General features: G+C 38.1%; 1 protein-coding gene across 1 annotated transcript in view; it reads right to left on the reverse strand.

Moving 5' to 3' along the window:
• The window catches only part of LOC124789567 (endothelin-converting enzyme homolog), a 600,524-nt gene that overhangs the window by 161,184 nt on the left and 425,072 nt on the right, over positions 1-14,268 (reverse strand). The window contains exon 2 of the mRNA XM_047256970.1: positions 4,275-4,413. Coding sequence (XP_047112926.1) covers positions 4,275-4,413 — 139 coding nt within the window. The remainder of the gene's footprint in view (positions 1-4,274; positions 4,414-14,268) is intronic.

The following is a 14,268-nucleotide window of genomic DNA, read 5'->3' on the forward strand; positions in this document are numbered from 1 at the left end:
GCACTGACTCCACATGTCCACAGCTGCCATCCTTGAGAAGAGTCTGTCAGTACTCACATGCCAAATACAGAGTGTGGGGGGAAGGGGGGTAGGGGCTGGGGGCCCTCCTCCAGAAAATTTTTTAAAGTTAGGAGCCTGATTAGGATAACACTTTAGTGTTTCACAATATAACTATCTGAATTTGCTACTGTACTTAGTCCTTCTTTCAGAGTACTTACTTTTTAATTGTGATCATTTTTTATTTAACTTCTTACTACAATTGACACTATCAGTAAATCCATAACTACTGGTACTTGGAACACCTACAGAAGCTTCCAGGTCGTAATATCCCCCCCCCCCCCCCCCCCAGATATCATGCTTGCCTTTACAGGAACAGTTGCCAAAGGCACAAAAAAAAGTCTAGTTCCTTACCTTTGTCACAAAACAGCTAAAAAAATTCTTAGCAACTAACACCGTGTACAGAATGTATTTGATTCCAAAAGGGTGAATAAAACCATCAAACACAGATTATTTCAAAAAAATCATGGTATTTTTATCACTAACTTTCTCCTCTGAATGTGATAATATGTTACTGTTGACTACATAGAGGGAAATGGGCATCATAATAAAATCAGAGAAATCAGAGCACGTACGGAACAATTTAAGTGTTTATTTTTCCCACCTGCTGTTGGAGAATGGAACGGCAGGGAAATAATCTGAAGATGGTTTGAAGAACCCACTGCCAGGCACTTAAGTGTGAATTGTAGAGCAATGCTGTAGATGTGGATGTAGAATTACTGAAATCACTCTTATAATTTACTCCAGCCAAAATTTAAAAGGAGACAGCCATTACTATAATAGCGACAATGTGGGGGTGTGTTATTAAGTATGGATTAATAAGTGAACTGCACATCTTGTGACATCACACGATTAGAAAAACCTACCTCCATGGAAAAATGGCAGCAGCTTACAGATGAGACAAACATGTTGAACCTTGTGACATCACTTGGTTCAAACGCAGTTTGTTGCTATCCTATCTTACTAAGCTGTGGTGACGAAATCATTCATAGACAGGTTTACTACATACTCAGGATGGAAATCATTACATTTTATAAAATATGTTAATAGTGTATGATTAGTGAAATGTAAACAGTAGCTTTTCTGACTTTTTTAAAACACTGAATTGTGAAATGTCTATTTCCCTAATTATTTTAGTCATTTATTGTAACTTCATAACTAAGGTGGTAAAACCCATAACAATTACGGACAATCAGCAGTAGTTGGCAGCCCTGTGGGCCTTCCCTTATGCCCTAAAAATATATCTGAGGTCTTGCCCAATGCTGAGAGTACAGCTGAGCAAGTACTTGAAGCTTCATCCATTGGGACTGGAGTCAATCTCGCTAATAGATTGAGACAAACACAGACAGTGAGTTTACTGATCATTGGGAAGTCGAAGTTCATGCAGGTAGTCTACATCTACTCTACACCTGCATATATGCCGCTCCTCAGGGAAATAGCTGGCAAGTAGGGATCGACAGTTAGTGTCCATTCTGTATGATTGCTGGGGGATCTCATTTGACATCTGCAGAATGCTTTGGAAGAAAATATTGAGCACAATGGGTGCACCTGGCTATAAAACATGACTCATATTGACACTAATTATGTCTTCAGTCAAGGTTTAGAGGACTGAAAGTCACTAGCTGAATTCATAAATACAGTTAGGCCTACAAACGGAGTGGAATCTGAGCTGGCTTTGAGCAGCAAGTGCTCAGAATTAGTCATTGCCCTTTGATTTTGAACAGGAGGGTTATGTGGCTATAGTGAAAAAAGTTTTCTCAACCTCCGATGTCAGATGGAGAAATGTAGATACTTTATGCATTAAATATCACGTGATTGTTTCGACTGGGTCCTACTACTCGTCCAGAGTCATTAGCATGAAGCTGCTGTGACTGATCTTTTTGCTGGCCATGATGGATAATAATTACTTGAATGCAGAGCTTAGGTACAGGCAAAATGTGGATTGAGAAACATGTGATAACCAAAGATATCTAAGAGTTATGTGCTAGCACAAAATTATTTAATAAATTCCATTTGACATTTTTGTCATCCTTTTTAATTTATAGCCCAATTATCTAAAACAACTTAGAAAACTGATGTTCTTTACCTCACCAGAACTATTTGCATTACGTAGTAACATTACACATAGTTCCTGGAACCAACAAGCAGATAGTGATGGCACAATCATTGATAAGATTTTAGTATTTATCAGGATAGCATGAAAGAGCATCTGCCATCAATGAGAAACCAGCCAACTAGTAGAAATAACATTTGCAAATTTTCTGTTTTTGCAAAATTATGCAGCACCGGAAGCTCCGGTTCTGTTTGTTCTGATGGAAATCAACTTCTGAGACACTGTTGACATTTGTGTAGCAGTAGGAAAATAAAACAATGCAAAAAGTTGCTAGTAGCTTAGCAGTACAACACAGTTTTTGATGGTCACACAAGTATTGAAAATTACCCCTACTTACATTACGCATCTGCTTCCGTTATTCACAAAAATTTTGAGTGTATTTGTCAGAAACTCACTATTAGCAAGTGATACAGTGAGTCATCTAAAGAGGTGCAGATGGTTCAGTAGGAACAACTTTACTAGGTGTTAGCATTAAAATACTGCTGAACAAGCTTTTTTGATTTATAACAATGTTCCACATAACACTCTGTTAAATGGTATAAACATTTCATCTTACAGAGGAAGTCTCCATTTGAACAGCAAAAACCAAATAAAAATGATTTTAAAATACAGATACGGAATTCTGCTACCCATCAAAGTCATTTATTTCTCAAATTCGGCATTTGTGAAAAATCAAGACAGAACAATGGAACAGTACGCACACTTCACAAGTGTAACACTTGGACAAACTATATAAATTTTTATGTACATCCACATTGCAGAAGTACATCAAAAACCATGTTGATTTATCATACTACCCAGATCTTCACCACAAGCTACTGCATTCTGCTGTTGTTTTCATCACTTCACTGAAACTTCACATTTACACTTTGATGACGAGAATGGGAAAAATGAATGAAAACGTGGCAATATCTATTTTGGGAAATACAACTCTTGTAAGTACTCAACATTTTAATGTATATTATTTCAAGTGAGTGTTTAGCTTTTTGCCAAATAATGCATATCTCATTTATTACTCTTGTCACTCTGCACATAATTTTACGTTAACAGCACTGTTTCTCTCCGGTAACTTGTGCATCTGTGGTTTCAGAATTATTAACCTTCAAACACTAATTGTACACAAATTCAGTGTTTTACAGATAAAATACCTTGGTGGGTGGCAGAAATCATTTTTATTTAGTTTCAGCTCTTCAGCCTGAGAGTCGTACCTTGTTAGAGTTAATCTACATGTGTACATACATGGTTAAAGAATTGACTTTTTTAAAATATGTGTGTGTTATGAATATATAATTTTTTTACTTGACACTGAAATTGTCTTTCAGGTCTTCAGGCAACATTTTTAGAGCAGAAAAGGGGACATCTTTAAAAAAAAAAAGTTTAAAATAAGGAGCTGGCAGTCAGATGGATGAGTTGTTCTTTTTTGTGAATATGAACGGTTTGTGTTTCTCTTTTGCTGACAGAGGTTGTGGCCAAAAGATTTATGTAAGTGTCTGTGCCTGTCTGCAACTTAACATGTCTCCTTTACAGTAAGTAGGAATATCTCTTTTTCTACCTGGAGTTTCCATTGTTTTAAAATAAGGAGAGCTTGGCAAAAATGATGAAAACATCTGGAGTTAAAATGGTAGAAGCAATCAGTGGAAAATAGCAGTGAAAGAATTTCTATGTTATAAAGTAAACTATTTTTGAGGATCTGAAGGGTAAGAACGTGAAATCTTACACTTGTCAGGTGCTACATGAAAGCACAGACATAAACTAAAATAAATGTAGAAATCAACATATACAACTATACAGGCAAATATTACAAACAGAACTTAAGTAGAAGGTAGGACAAGACATACTGGCAGGTGTAAAGCTGTGATGATGGGTTGTGAGTCATGCTTGGGTAACTCAGTTGGTAGAGCACTTGCTCACGAAAGGCAAAGGTCCCAAGTTTGAGTCTCAATCCAGCACACAGTTTTAATCTGCCAGGATGTTTCAGAACCTAAGTAATCCAGGTGAGTTTAAAACATTGCACGGAAGTTCTAATAGGTGTGGAGTATATGCAAGCAATATTTGAAGCACATACTGTTAAGACATGAGAGTGTAGTAAAGAAGCTGAGCTTACATTTAGAGAGTAGCTGCTCCGTCTGACTCCATGTGTTGCGGCTTGCAGGGATACTATTGTCACGCAGCCATGAACCACAAGAGAATTTCAGCATGTCGTCACAGGCACTCTGATCACTGCTGCCCATCGCTGACACCACCTATCAACAACAGAGGTACATGGTTAATACTGAGTCATGAGTTTCTCTATTGAAACAAAACTTAAGTCTTTGTGTAAGGGCCACTGCAGAAAAATATACACAGACAGCATGACAATGCAAATGATTCAGTGGATATTCACAACATAACTAACTTCTAATGGTTTATTCTCATTAGATGTCCCAACAATATTTACTGAAAAATTTGGGTTCTGGCGGTGATGTCCATATTTGTAGGTTACCCATATCTGTTATCTTAATTACATCTGGTACGTTGTTAACACCTGTGAGATGCCTTAGGGAAATTATAGCTTCTGAACTGAAAGTCTTTTTTGAAATGTGTTCAAATTGTATCACTCCTCACTATCTTTGGACAAAATTGTGACTTCTCAAATAGTTATTCATCATGGCTGATGCTTTTGAAGAATTAACTGAGACATTAAATACTGCTTTGCCCTCTCACAACCAAGCACTGACCTTCAACCTTACCTAGACCTCAAGCTACACTACAGATGAGTATGTCACCAGACCTAAGAAGATTCTGCACTCATGTTTGTTGGCTTCATAGACTAACAACCAAACTGTCGCATTTCAATCTCAACTAGACCTATGGCTATGTTACAGATAATCTATCACTGTAAAGTGCATTCCAGAATCTAATACATAAACAAAAGAAATATTGCCTGTGCTCTGTTGACTTTCTGTTTGGACACACATGGTGGCACACACCATGTCATTATTACATTACTGGATGAAGATGAAGACTAGTATCAGTATGTTCAACTGATCCCTTGTGAATTACAGTATCATCTTTGTGATGCTCATTGCAGGATAGGATATGATGTAACAATATTACAGGTTCTTGAAAACCGCGGTACTGATTACCAAATTAATAACAATTTGATAATATACTAGCTTTATAAAGCACATACTGTAAATGAATTACATTATAAATCTCAACTAAATGTATGAACATAGGTAGTGGCTCTACTGTGCTCCATTTGTTTCCTTTTAAGGGTACTACAGTCTGATCAAATATCTCTCATGCCCACAATGAAAAGTTTGACTGAGAGCGAATTAATTTCCTTGTGGTGCATCACTGCACCTGTCAAAGGGACAAAAGAGGAATCCTAACAGTAAACGTATTTTTACTTCACAATTTCTTGTTGGGTCAACCAAATGGTTTACGGCCACCATATCTAACATATTATAGGGCCAAAAAGAAAATACAAAAACAAGACTCCCAAATAAAATATTCATTTCACAGCAGAGTGTGTGCTGTTTTGACACTCCTGGCAGACTAAAATTTGCTCAGACTAAGCATAATACACACATAAACTTACTTGAATATGTTACACAACAACTCACCAAAGTACGACTGAATAGGGCAATAGCAGTGCTCTCAGCGTAAAAGCAAGTATGGCATTAATTTGTAAATTTCAATTCCTCTTCAGAAAAAAGTGCCATCGTGGATGAAGGATGATCAGAGTTCAATGTCCCCCAGAGAACATGTTCATTATAGATAGAACATAAGTTTTGGATGCGGATAGAAATATGCCACTTCCTTTATTGAGAAACTTGTCGAGTGATTTAAGGAAACCATGAAAACTTTAAATCTGGATAGCTGGACAAGGATTTAAACTGCCATTCCTCCAAAATGCTACTTCAATCTACAAGTCACATCAAAGTGTCTGTCACTAGGTACTTTGTGTACATCTGTCACTACCCCTTCCCGGTTCCAATCACGAATGGTATGCGGGAAGAATGAGAAGCTCTTATAGTGGCTGAACAAGATCAGGCCTTACAGATGAACAGCTATGAAAAAGTAGTATTTAGAACCACTCAAGGTGACAGCTGTAAACTTTGTTGCATACAATATACCACAGACCTCATAACAGAATTTCATGCCCATGTATAACAGTAAGGTGTGCTTGGGTCATCACTGGCAAATATGGAGAGCTCTGGGAGTATCTCAGTCTGTTCAAAAATGGTACAACCACTTCCCCTAAAGAAGTCATGACAGCTGGACATAACACTAATCTCTACGATAAAAAATATGTACCGATAGAACGGTGGAGGTTAAAATGTCTGACAACATCGAATGTCAGCCAGATGAAAGATCTTGCCCTGTAACTAAAGTTTTACTCCCATGTGATGAAAATATAAACAATAAAGTGGGTCACAAGAAAATAAGGATCGGAGAATGGGCAATGTAAAAACTGATGATATCCTCATCACCACTGGTGCCCTCAGATAAATGCCATATAATTTCCTCTTTCCAGAATTCCAGGATGTAGTAAAGATAGCGCTCTTTTCTTAATAATAATAATAATAATAATAATAATAATAACAACAACAACAACAATAATAATATACTGTCCAGCCACATTAATGTGACTACCAGTCAAAAGCCTGAATAACCATCTTTTGTAACAGAAGATGTGAAGGAAGAGTGTCAATGAGGTTCCAGAAGGTACTGACAGGATGTGGAAAGATGCCAATTCCAGTGCCGTGGCCAGCTGTGCTAAGTTTCTTGGTTGAGGACTGATGACGCAAACAGCCTGATCGAGGTAGTCCCACAGAGTCTCACTAAGGTTTAAGTACAGGGAGCCTGGTGGGTGGGGAAGTACGGTAAACTCATCCTTGTGCTCTTCAAACCATTCACATTCATTGTGAGCTGTGTGTGACATTGCATTGTCCTGCTGGTAGATGCCATCATGCCGAGGAAAAACAAACTTCATGTAAGGGTGGACATGGTCCCCAAGGATAGATGCACACTTGTGTTGATCCATTACGCCTTCCAGAATGACAAGATCACCCAGGGAATGCCACAAAAACGTTCCCCAGACCATAACACTCCCTTCTGGTTGCAGAGTATTTATTTCAGATGTTTAATGACATGCATGCCAAGGCCATCTGTCCAATGGAGCACAAAAAGTGATTCATCTGAAACAGCCAACTGTGGCCCCATTGCCAACTGTGGCCCCATTAAGTGGATTTCCAGTTGCAGTACTGGTATGCAAATTACGACCTTCATTGCTGATGAACAGCAATCAGCATGGATGTATGAAGCAGGTGCCTGCTGCGGAGGCCCGTGTGTAACAAAGTTTGCTGAAGGGATACTGTTGGTAACACCACAAGTCATCTGGGCTATCAGTTGCTCAACAGTTGCACGTCTGTTCACCCAAACAAATAAATCTCTGTAGCCATTGTTCATCCTTGTCATCTATGGACCCCAGTGCACCACAGATGCCTTGGCGCAAGTTCTGAATAGTACCATTTTGCCATGCATGGTATACTTTCACCATGGTGGCACCTGAACACGTAACAAACTTAGCCATTTCAGAAATGCTTTCACCTTCGATCTGAAAACCAACGACCATACTCTTTTGAATGTCAGATAAATTGCCCTGTTCCCACATTATGACAATGACTGTACAGTTTTCCGTGTCCCCCTGATATGGTTTATATACCCTCCATTGCTAGTGCTGCCACCTGCTGTCTAAGTGGTTATTGCCCATTAACATCAAACACAGGCAATGGTCATGTTAATGTGATTGGACCAAGTAGTAGTAGTAGTAGTAGTAGTAGTAGTAGTAGTAGTAAAGAAAACACTGTTGGAATTCTTCAGAGATGAAACAACCGAAATGAGACAAGATTTTCTGCCAACTTCTGGAGGACCATTTTTGGCAAGCTCGCATACCTTTTCAAATATTCCATGGGTGTTAGTATGTTACATTCAGATGTAATGTGCAATATCACATAGTTTTATTCTTACACTTGCTGCAACAATAATATATTCCTTGCTTTATCAGTGTATACTTCCAGTAGTTCCTCATCACAATGACCTGGACTTGTACTGCTGTCAGACATCAATCATTTTCTGCATACCAATCACATGCATCAACCAGTTGCCTGATGCTTGCGAAGTGACTCTAGACCTAGCTGATGTTGTTCACACGTTGCAGTTCTTTTACAAGTCATCCAATTATTCTGGTGTCAATTATTTCAGTCTTAGTTACTGGGATTGCTCTCCTGTTTCTGAAGGACAGAGTAGTATGTAATTAATGTCTGTGTCTACTATTGTTTCATAGACTGACTGATTTCCTGTTGTACAATACTACTTCAAAGTGACTTTGATTTCCTGTTGTACAATACTACTTCAAAGTGACTTTTCATGTAGATGCTAAATATCTGGTAGTTTTTGCCTCCTTTCTCAAGTGAGTGGCCAAGCCCTATACCAATTAATTTAAGGTGATGGATGCCACACTTCATGAAATTTTCCACATTTTGCTCTGTATTTCTTCCAGGCCTGTTTTGTCCAATTGATGGCATTAAAAGTTAGCAATGGACAGCATATGTAGCAATGGCACTGAAATTGTCTTTTATTCTGTCTAATGCACAATTCAAAACTGAGGAAATTCGTTTTCCACTATATTATTGTTGTTGTTGTCGTTGTTGTTGCTTTATCTTTGAATTGAACAATTAGGTTCATATAACACGTCAGTTCCTTTCTTTGTATCTTGTTATCTATTTTTCCAGTATTGCTTCCTCTTCACTCCAAGTTGCCTTTTCCTTTCTTCTGTCCATGTTGTAGCGTGTTCAACACGTTCTTCTCACTTGAAAGCCTTCTAAATTCAGTATTTTATTCTTAAAAAAAATTTCTTTCTGTTATTTCTGATTCTTTGATGCTGTTTCTCTCTAGTTCTTTCCATATTTTTGCAATTCATCATTTTCTTAACTTCTTTTTAAAGAAACATAGGAATATTTATTTTGTTATCCTGTTGTCATTTATTCAGTCAAGGTGTCCAAACAGATTTACCTTTGTTTTGCCATTACTTCAGATATTTTCTCCATATTTTGATGGATATCTTCATTACCTCTCATTTTACAACCATCTGCAGTTTGTATTGCACCCATTATGTTTCTAATACTCCAATTTTCAAGTGTATCTGTTCTGCCCATCTTTTAGTTCATCATAAAGCATTCACAAGCCATAAAAATTCTGATCTTACCATATAATACCGTATTTCTATGGATGCACTTCTTGTTGTGGATATTTTTAGTTAAATCATATTCTCCTTCCATTTTATTCTTACTTCTATTGTAAATTTTTCTAGCCCATTTAGCTGTAGGTCATCCCCAACATAGTTAAATGCACCATGTCATTCTATTTTACCTAATTGTGTTTCTGTGTTGTTTGACTATATATATCGTGTTGTTTGACTATATATATAATGATAATTTTTTTCCCAGTTGAAATTCAGAGACTAGCTCCATTGGCTGTTCGTTCCAGAAGAAGTAACTGCTCCTGTTAAATTTTCTTATGTCACTGCCAAATCAGCTGAAAAAGCTAGGCAGTTATTATTATTGCTTTAATTTTCATACTGACCAACCAGATCCACATAAAAATCTCAATTCCTCTTCTTTCCTTGTTGTTTTCTATTTTTCCAGTACTCCTTCATCTTCTCCCCATGTTTTCCTTTCCTTTATTCTGTCCATGTCGTCCCCAGTTTCTTATTTCGTCTGCATCATAAGCCTTCTGAATTTAATATTTTATTGTTAAAAAGATTTCTGTATGTCAATTCTTTAATGTAATTCCTTTCTAGATGCTTCCTTATTTCTGTAATCCAAGCTACTGTCCATTTCTTCTTCCAGAAATGCAAGAATATTTGTTCTGTGAGCCTGTTCTTATTCATTAGTTAGAGGTGTCCAAAAAAGATTAGTCTTCTTTTAGCCATTACTTCTGATACTTCGTCTGTATTTTTGTAGATATTCTCTATACATCTCATTTTCCAGCCATCTGCAGTCTGTATTGCACCCATTGGTTAACTAATTATCCATCTTTCAAGTACCTCTAGTCTGTCCAGCTCATAGTTCACTGTTAGGCATTCACATCCATACAAACATTCCCGTCTACTACAGTGGTACAGTGTTTTAGTTTTGTTTTCCTTTATATGCATTTCTTGTTGTAAATATTCTTTGTCAAACCATATGCTCTCTTCATTATGTTAACCCTTACATCTGTTGGAAATTTTTCTGCTCCATTCTGCTGTATAGTTTCTCCAAGATATTTGAACTTACTTAATCACACTATTTTACCTACTTGCATCTCTACGCATTTTGGTGCATTTTTTTTTGAGACCAGTTCTATTTGCTATTTCTTCCAAAAGATTTATTTGAATTACTGTGTCTGTCAGATTGCCTGAAAGTATAGCAATATCATCTGCAAAAGCCAGGCAGCTTATCTTAATTCCATTTGTCTTCCTAGAAATATTAGTTCAATTTTATGATCCTTTAGCTCCAAATTCCAGATCCTTACAATTTTTTTCTAGAACTCAGCTAACAGTAAAGGTGATTTTTATTTTGGTGGCTGATACACATCTCCCATAAATTTAGCTTTACTATTTGTAAAAGTTTCAGTAATTATGTTTGCTAATTTTGCTTTAACACCGAATTCTATACTGATTTTATCTGTTGTTTCTCTGTCTACTGAATCAAATGGCCTTTAAAAAAAATAATAATAAATGATGCGGTAATAGGTTTGCTGGTTAACTATCTGTGGCCAACTATTGATTTTAAATTAAAAATCTGTTCTGTGCAGCATCTTTTATTTCGAAAACCTCCCTGATATTCTCCTAATTGTTTGTCTAAGGTTTCTACAACTCTGTCCAGGATAACTTTTGATAATATTCTGTATACCACCAGCAAAAGTGACACTCCCCTGTAACTGTTGACATTTTGTTTGTCTCCCGCTTTATGTAGCGATGGATTAACGCTATTTTCCCCTCTTCTCGAATCTTTTCATTTTTCTAGATGCTCTCAAAGAGCAGGTGTAGATCATTTATAATCTTTGGTTCTGACCATTTCAATAATTCAATTACTTCAATAATAATAATTATTATTATTATTATTCGCGCTGCGATTCTGCTGTTAGCACGACGAAACATACGTCAAAGGGGGTTAACCGAGAGGAGTAACACAGGGAAATTTGAGCCGATTAAGATGCGATATGAGAACGGTAGCGCTGGCAGACACTTCCGAGGTCTCCGATCTGGAATGCTGCAGGAGCCGTTGAGACGGAAGCCGGCGGCTAACGAGCGCCAATTGACACACATTGCAGCGAATCTGACGGCTGTGGCGGCCGTCGGGGGCTCCTCGCTGACGGTGCTACCGGACACTCTCATACAGATGAGTGATGAACTCGAGTCACCAACTCAATAAGTTATTCTCATTTCTGTTAAAACGCTTTTTTCATAGTAACGGAGTACAAGGGTTTGTACTTTCTACAAGTTTCAGTTTGAAGATACCTGCACGAAAATCAGTTTCTACACACATAATTTGGTGCGCAACAGGTTTACATGACGGTAAATGAAAATGTGTATTTGTAACATCAGCATTTTGACATTTCAAGGTGCAAGTCTTCAAAATGCGAATCTGCTACCCAGATAGCCCTTTAGTGCTGCCGTGGGGTGCTGTAGACACCACACGCATCCGTCTGAGCAAGACAACTGAGGGGACTGACCGTAATATAATGGCTGAAAATTCGTTTACTACAGAGCTTCCGAAGAAGAAACTTACTTTCGTTGTATTCTGTTCGTAAAAATAAAATCAAACTTTCTTCCGAGTTCGTCAATTGGTTTAACGTGAAGCAAATCGTAGCTTGTCTGGATTTCAAAAGGATTTGACAATCGTCTCGTATGGGTCAAAAAGGCAAAAACGTGGCACTTCTTTCATATATGCACTTCGATAATAAAATAGATGACAGCACGGGAGAGAAAAGGAAGCTTGAAATTATCACAGTGTACAATTTCACAAAAAACATGAGTCGATGCACTGGGTGCAATGTGCGCCATGTACGCTGCGTCAAGAAAAACACCTCACAAAAACATCTGTACAATATTTTTCCATATTCTGAATGTTTCTGGAATTTATGATCAAAAATATTTACCAGAAATAATAAAACCAATAATACGGTCAGCAACTATTCCTACGAGAACCAGTAGTTTAGCTAATACAACCAGTTATACACAAGATACCAGCGATGAGATCCCTACCTACATCCATCTGACAGAAAGTGGCCAAGATGACAGAAGACGAAAACCAACGACCTTTGACTGGAAGGCCAGGGGTTGCAAACAGAAATGTGGACGATGAAAGGAACAAGAAGAGAAGATGTACAAAATTTCCAAGAAGTAAAGACGTAAAAACCAAAAGTTTCGACGCGAAGTGCATAAAAATTATGTTGAGTAATATGGTTACAATATATAATGATTGCTTCGCTAAAGAACGTGTTTCTGATTCGGAATGAAACATAGATTAATGTACAAAACGTTGAAATTTTACACAACCAATACATCTATCAACTGAGCATGGAAAGAATGAAATATTACTAATTCTAGTGCTAACGTTTAAATTAATATTACAAATTCATAGAAAGTGTACAAATCTGTAGAAGAGTTAGACTTAAGTACAATAATATTACAACAAGGTGTTTTGCACCGCAACATTCTTTAGGCTCTTACACCACTGGGTTGTAAGATACCTTTACTGCATATTACTCTTTGTGTGCGTAAAATTTCTTGTATGCTTGTGCAAAGGAAGATGTATTTGATATATCTATTATGGACCAAAGAGCCCATATACCAATATTTACATCTACTGTCTTTAGAAATAAAAGAGGTCGGGGACTTCAATTTTTTTCTTCGAGGGCTGCAAGGGGATGAGTGTTCACCTTTGTCTTTTACCATCGTGATCTTGTCATGTAAGCATCGCTGTCTGTAGCACTAAAACACTTTCTAATAAGCTACCTTTGATTGAAAATGAGTTCGAATATTATATTACAATACCAGTCCACATATTTATGTTAACAATCATTGTGCATCTAGCTCGATTTTCAGCCTTTTTTGTGCGAGAGACGCAACGCTTCGACGTGGCACCGATTCTCCATTACGTGATTTCGCTTCAAATACATTGAAGAGACAAAGAAACTGGTACACCAGCATAATATCGTGTAAGGCTCCCGCGAGCACGCAGAAGTGTCGCAATACGACGTGGCATAGACTCGATTAATGTCTGAAGTAGTTGACACCAAGAATCCTGCAGGGCTGTGCATACGTCAGTACGAGTAAGAGGAGGTGGAGATCTCTTCTGAACATAACGTTTCAAGGCGTCCCAGATATGCTCAATAATATTCATGTTTGGGGAGTTTGGTGACCAGTGGAAGTGTTTAAACTCAGAAGAGCGTACCTGGAGCCATTCTGTAGCAATTCTGGACGTGTGGGGGTGTCGCATTGTCCCGCTAGAATTGCTCAAGTCCGTTGCAAAGCACAGTGGATATGAATGAATGCAGATGATCAGACAGGATACTTCCGTACGTGTCATCTGTCAGAGTCGTATCTAGACGTATCAGGGGTCCCATATTACTCCAACTGCACACGCCCCACATCATTACAGAGCCTCCACCAGCTTGAACAGTCCCCTACTGACATGCAGGGTCCATGGATTCATGAGGTTATCTCCATACCCGTACACGTTCATCTTCTCGATACAATTTGCACCGAGACTACTCCTACCAGGCAACATGTTTCCTGTCATCAACAGTCCAATGACGATGTTGAAGGGCCCAGGCGAGGCGTAAAGCTTTGTGTCGTGCAATGATCAAGTATACACGAGTGGGGCTTCGTCTCCGAAATCCCATATCGATGATGTTTCGTTGAATGTTTCGCACGCTGACACTTGGTGATGGCCCAGCATTGAGGGCGCTGATAACATCGTTGTTGTGCGCCCTAAAACACTGATCACTGACTCACCCAGCATTGAAATCTGCAGCAATTTGCGGAAGGGTTGCACTTATGT

The sequence above is a fragment of the Schistocerca piceifrons genome, chromosome 3 (genome assembly GCF_021461385.2).
Source record: "Schistocerca piceifrons isolate TAMUIC-IGC-003096 chromosome 3, iqSchPice1.1, whole genome shotgun sequence".
Taxonomy (NCBI): Eukaryota; Metazoa; Arthropoda; class Insecta; order Orthoptera; family Acrididae; genus Schistocerca; species Schistocerca piceifrons.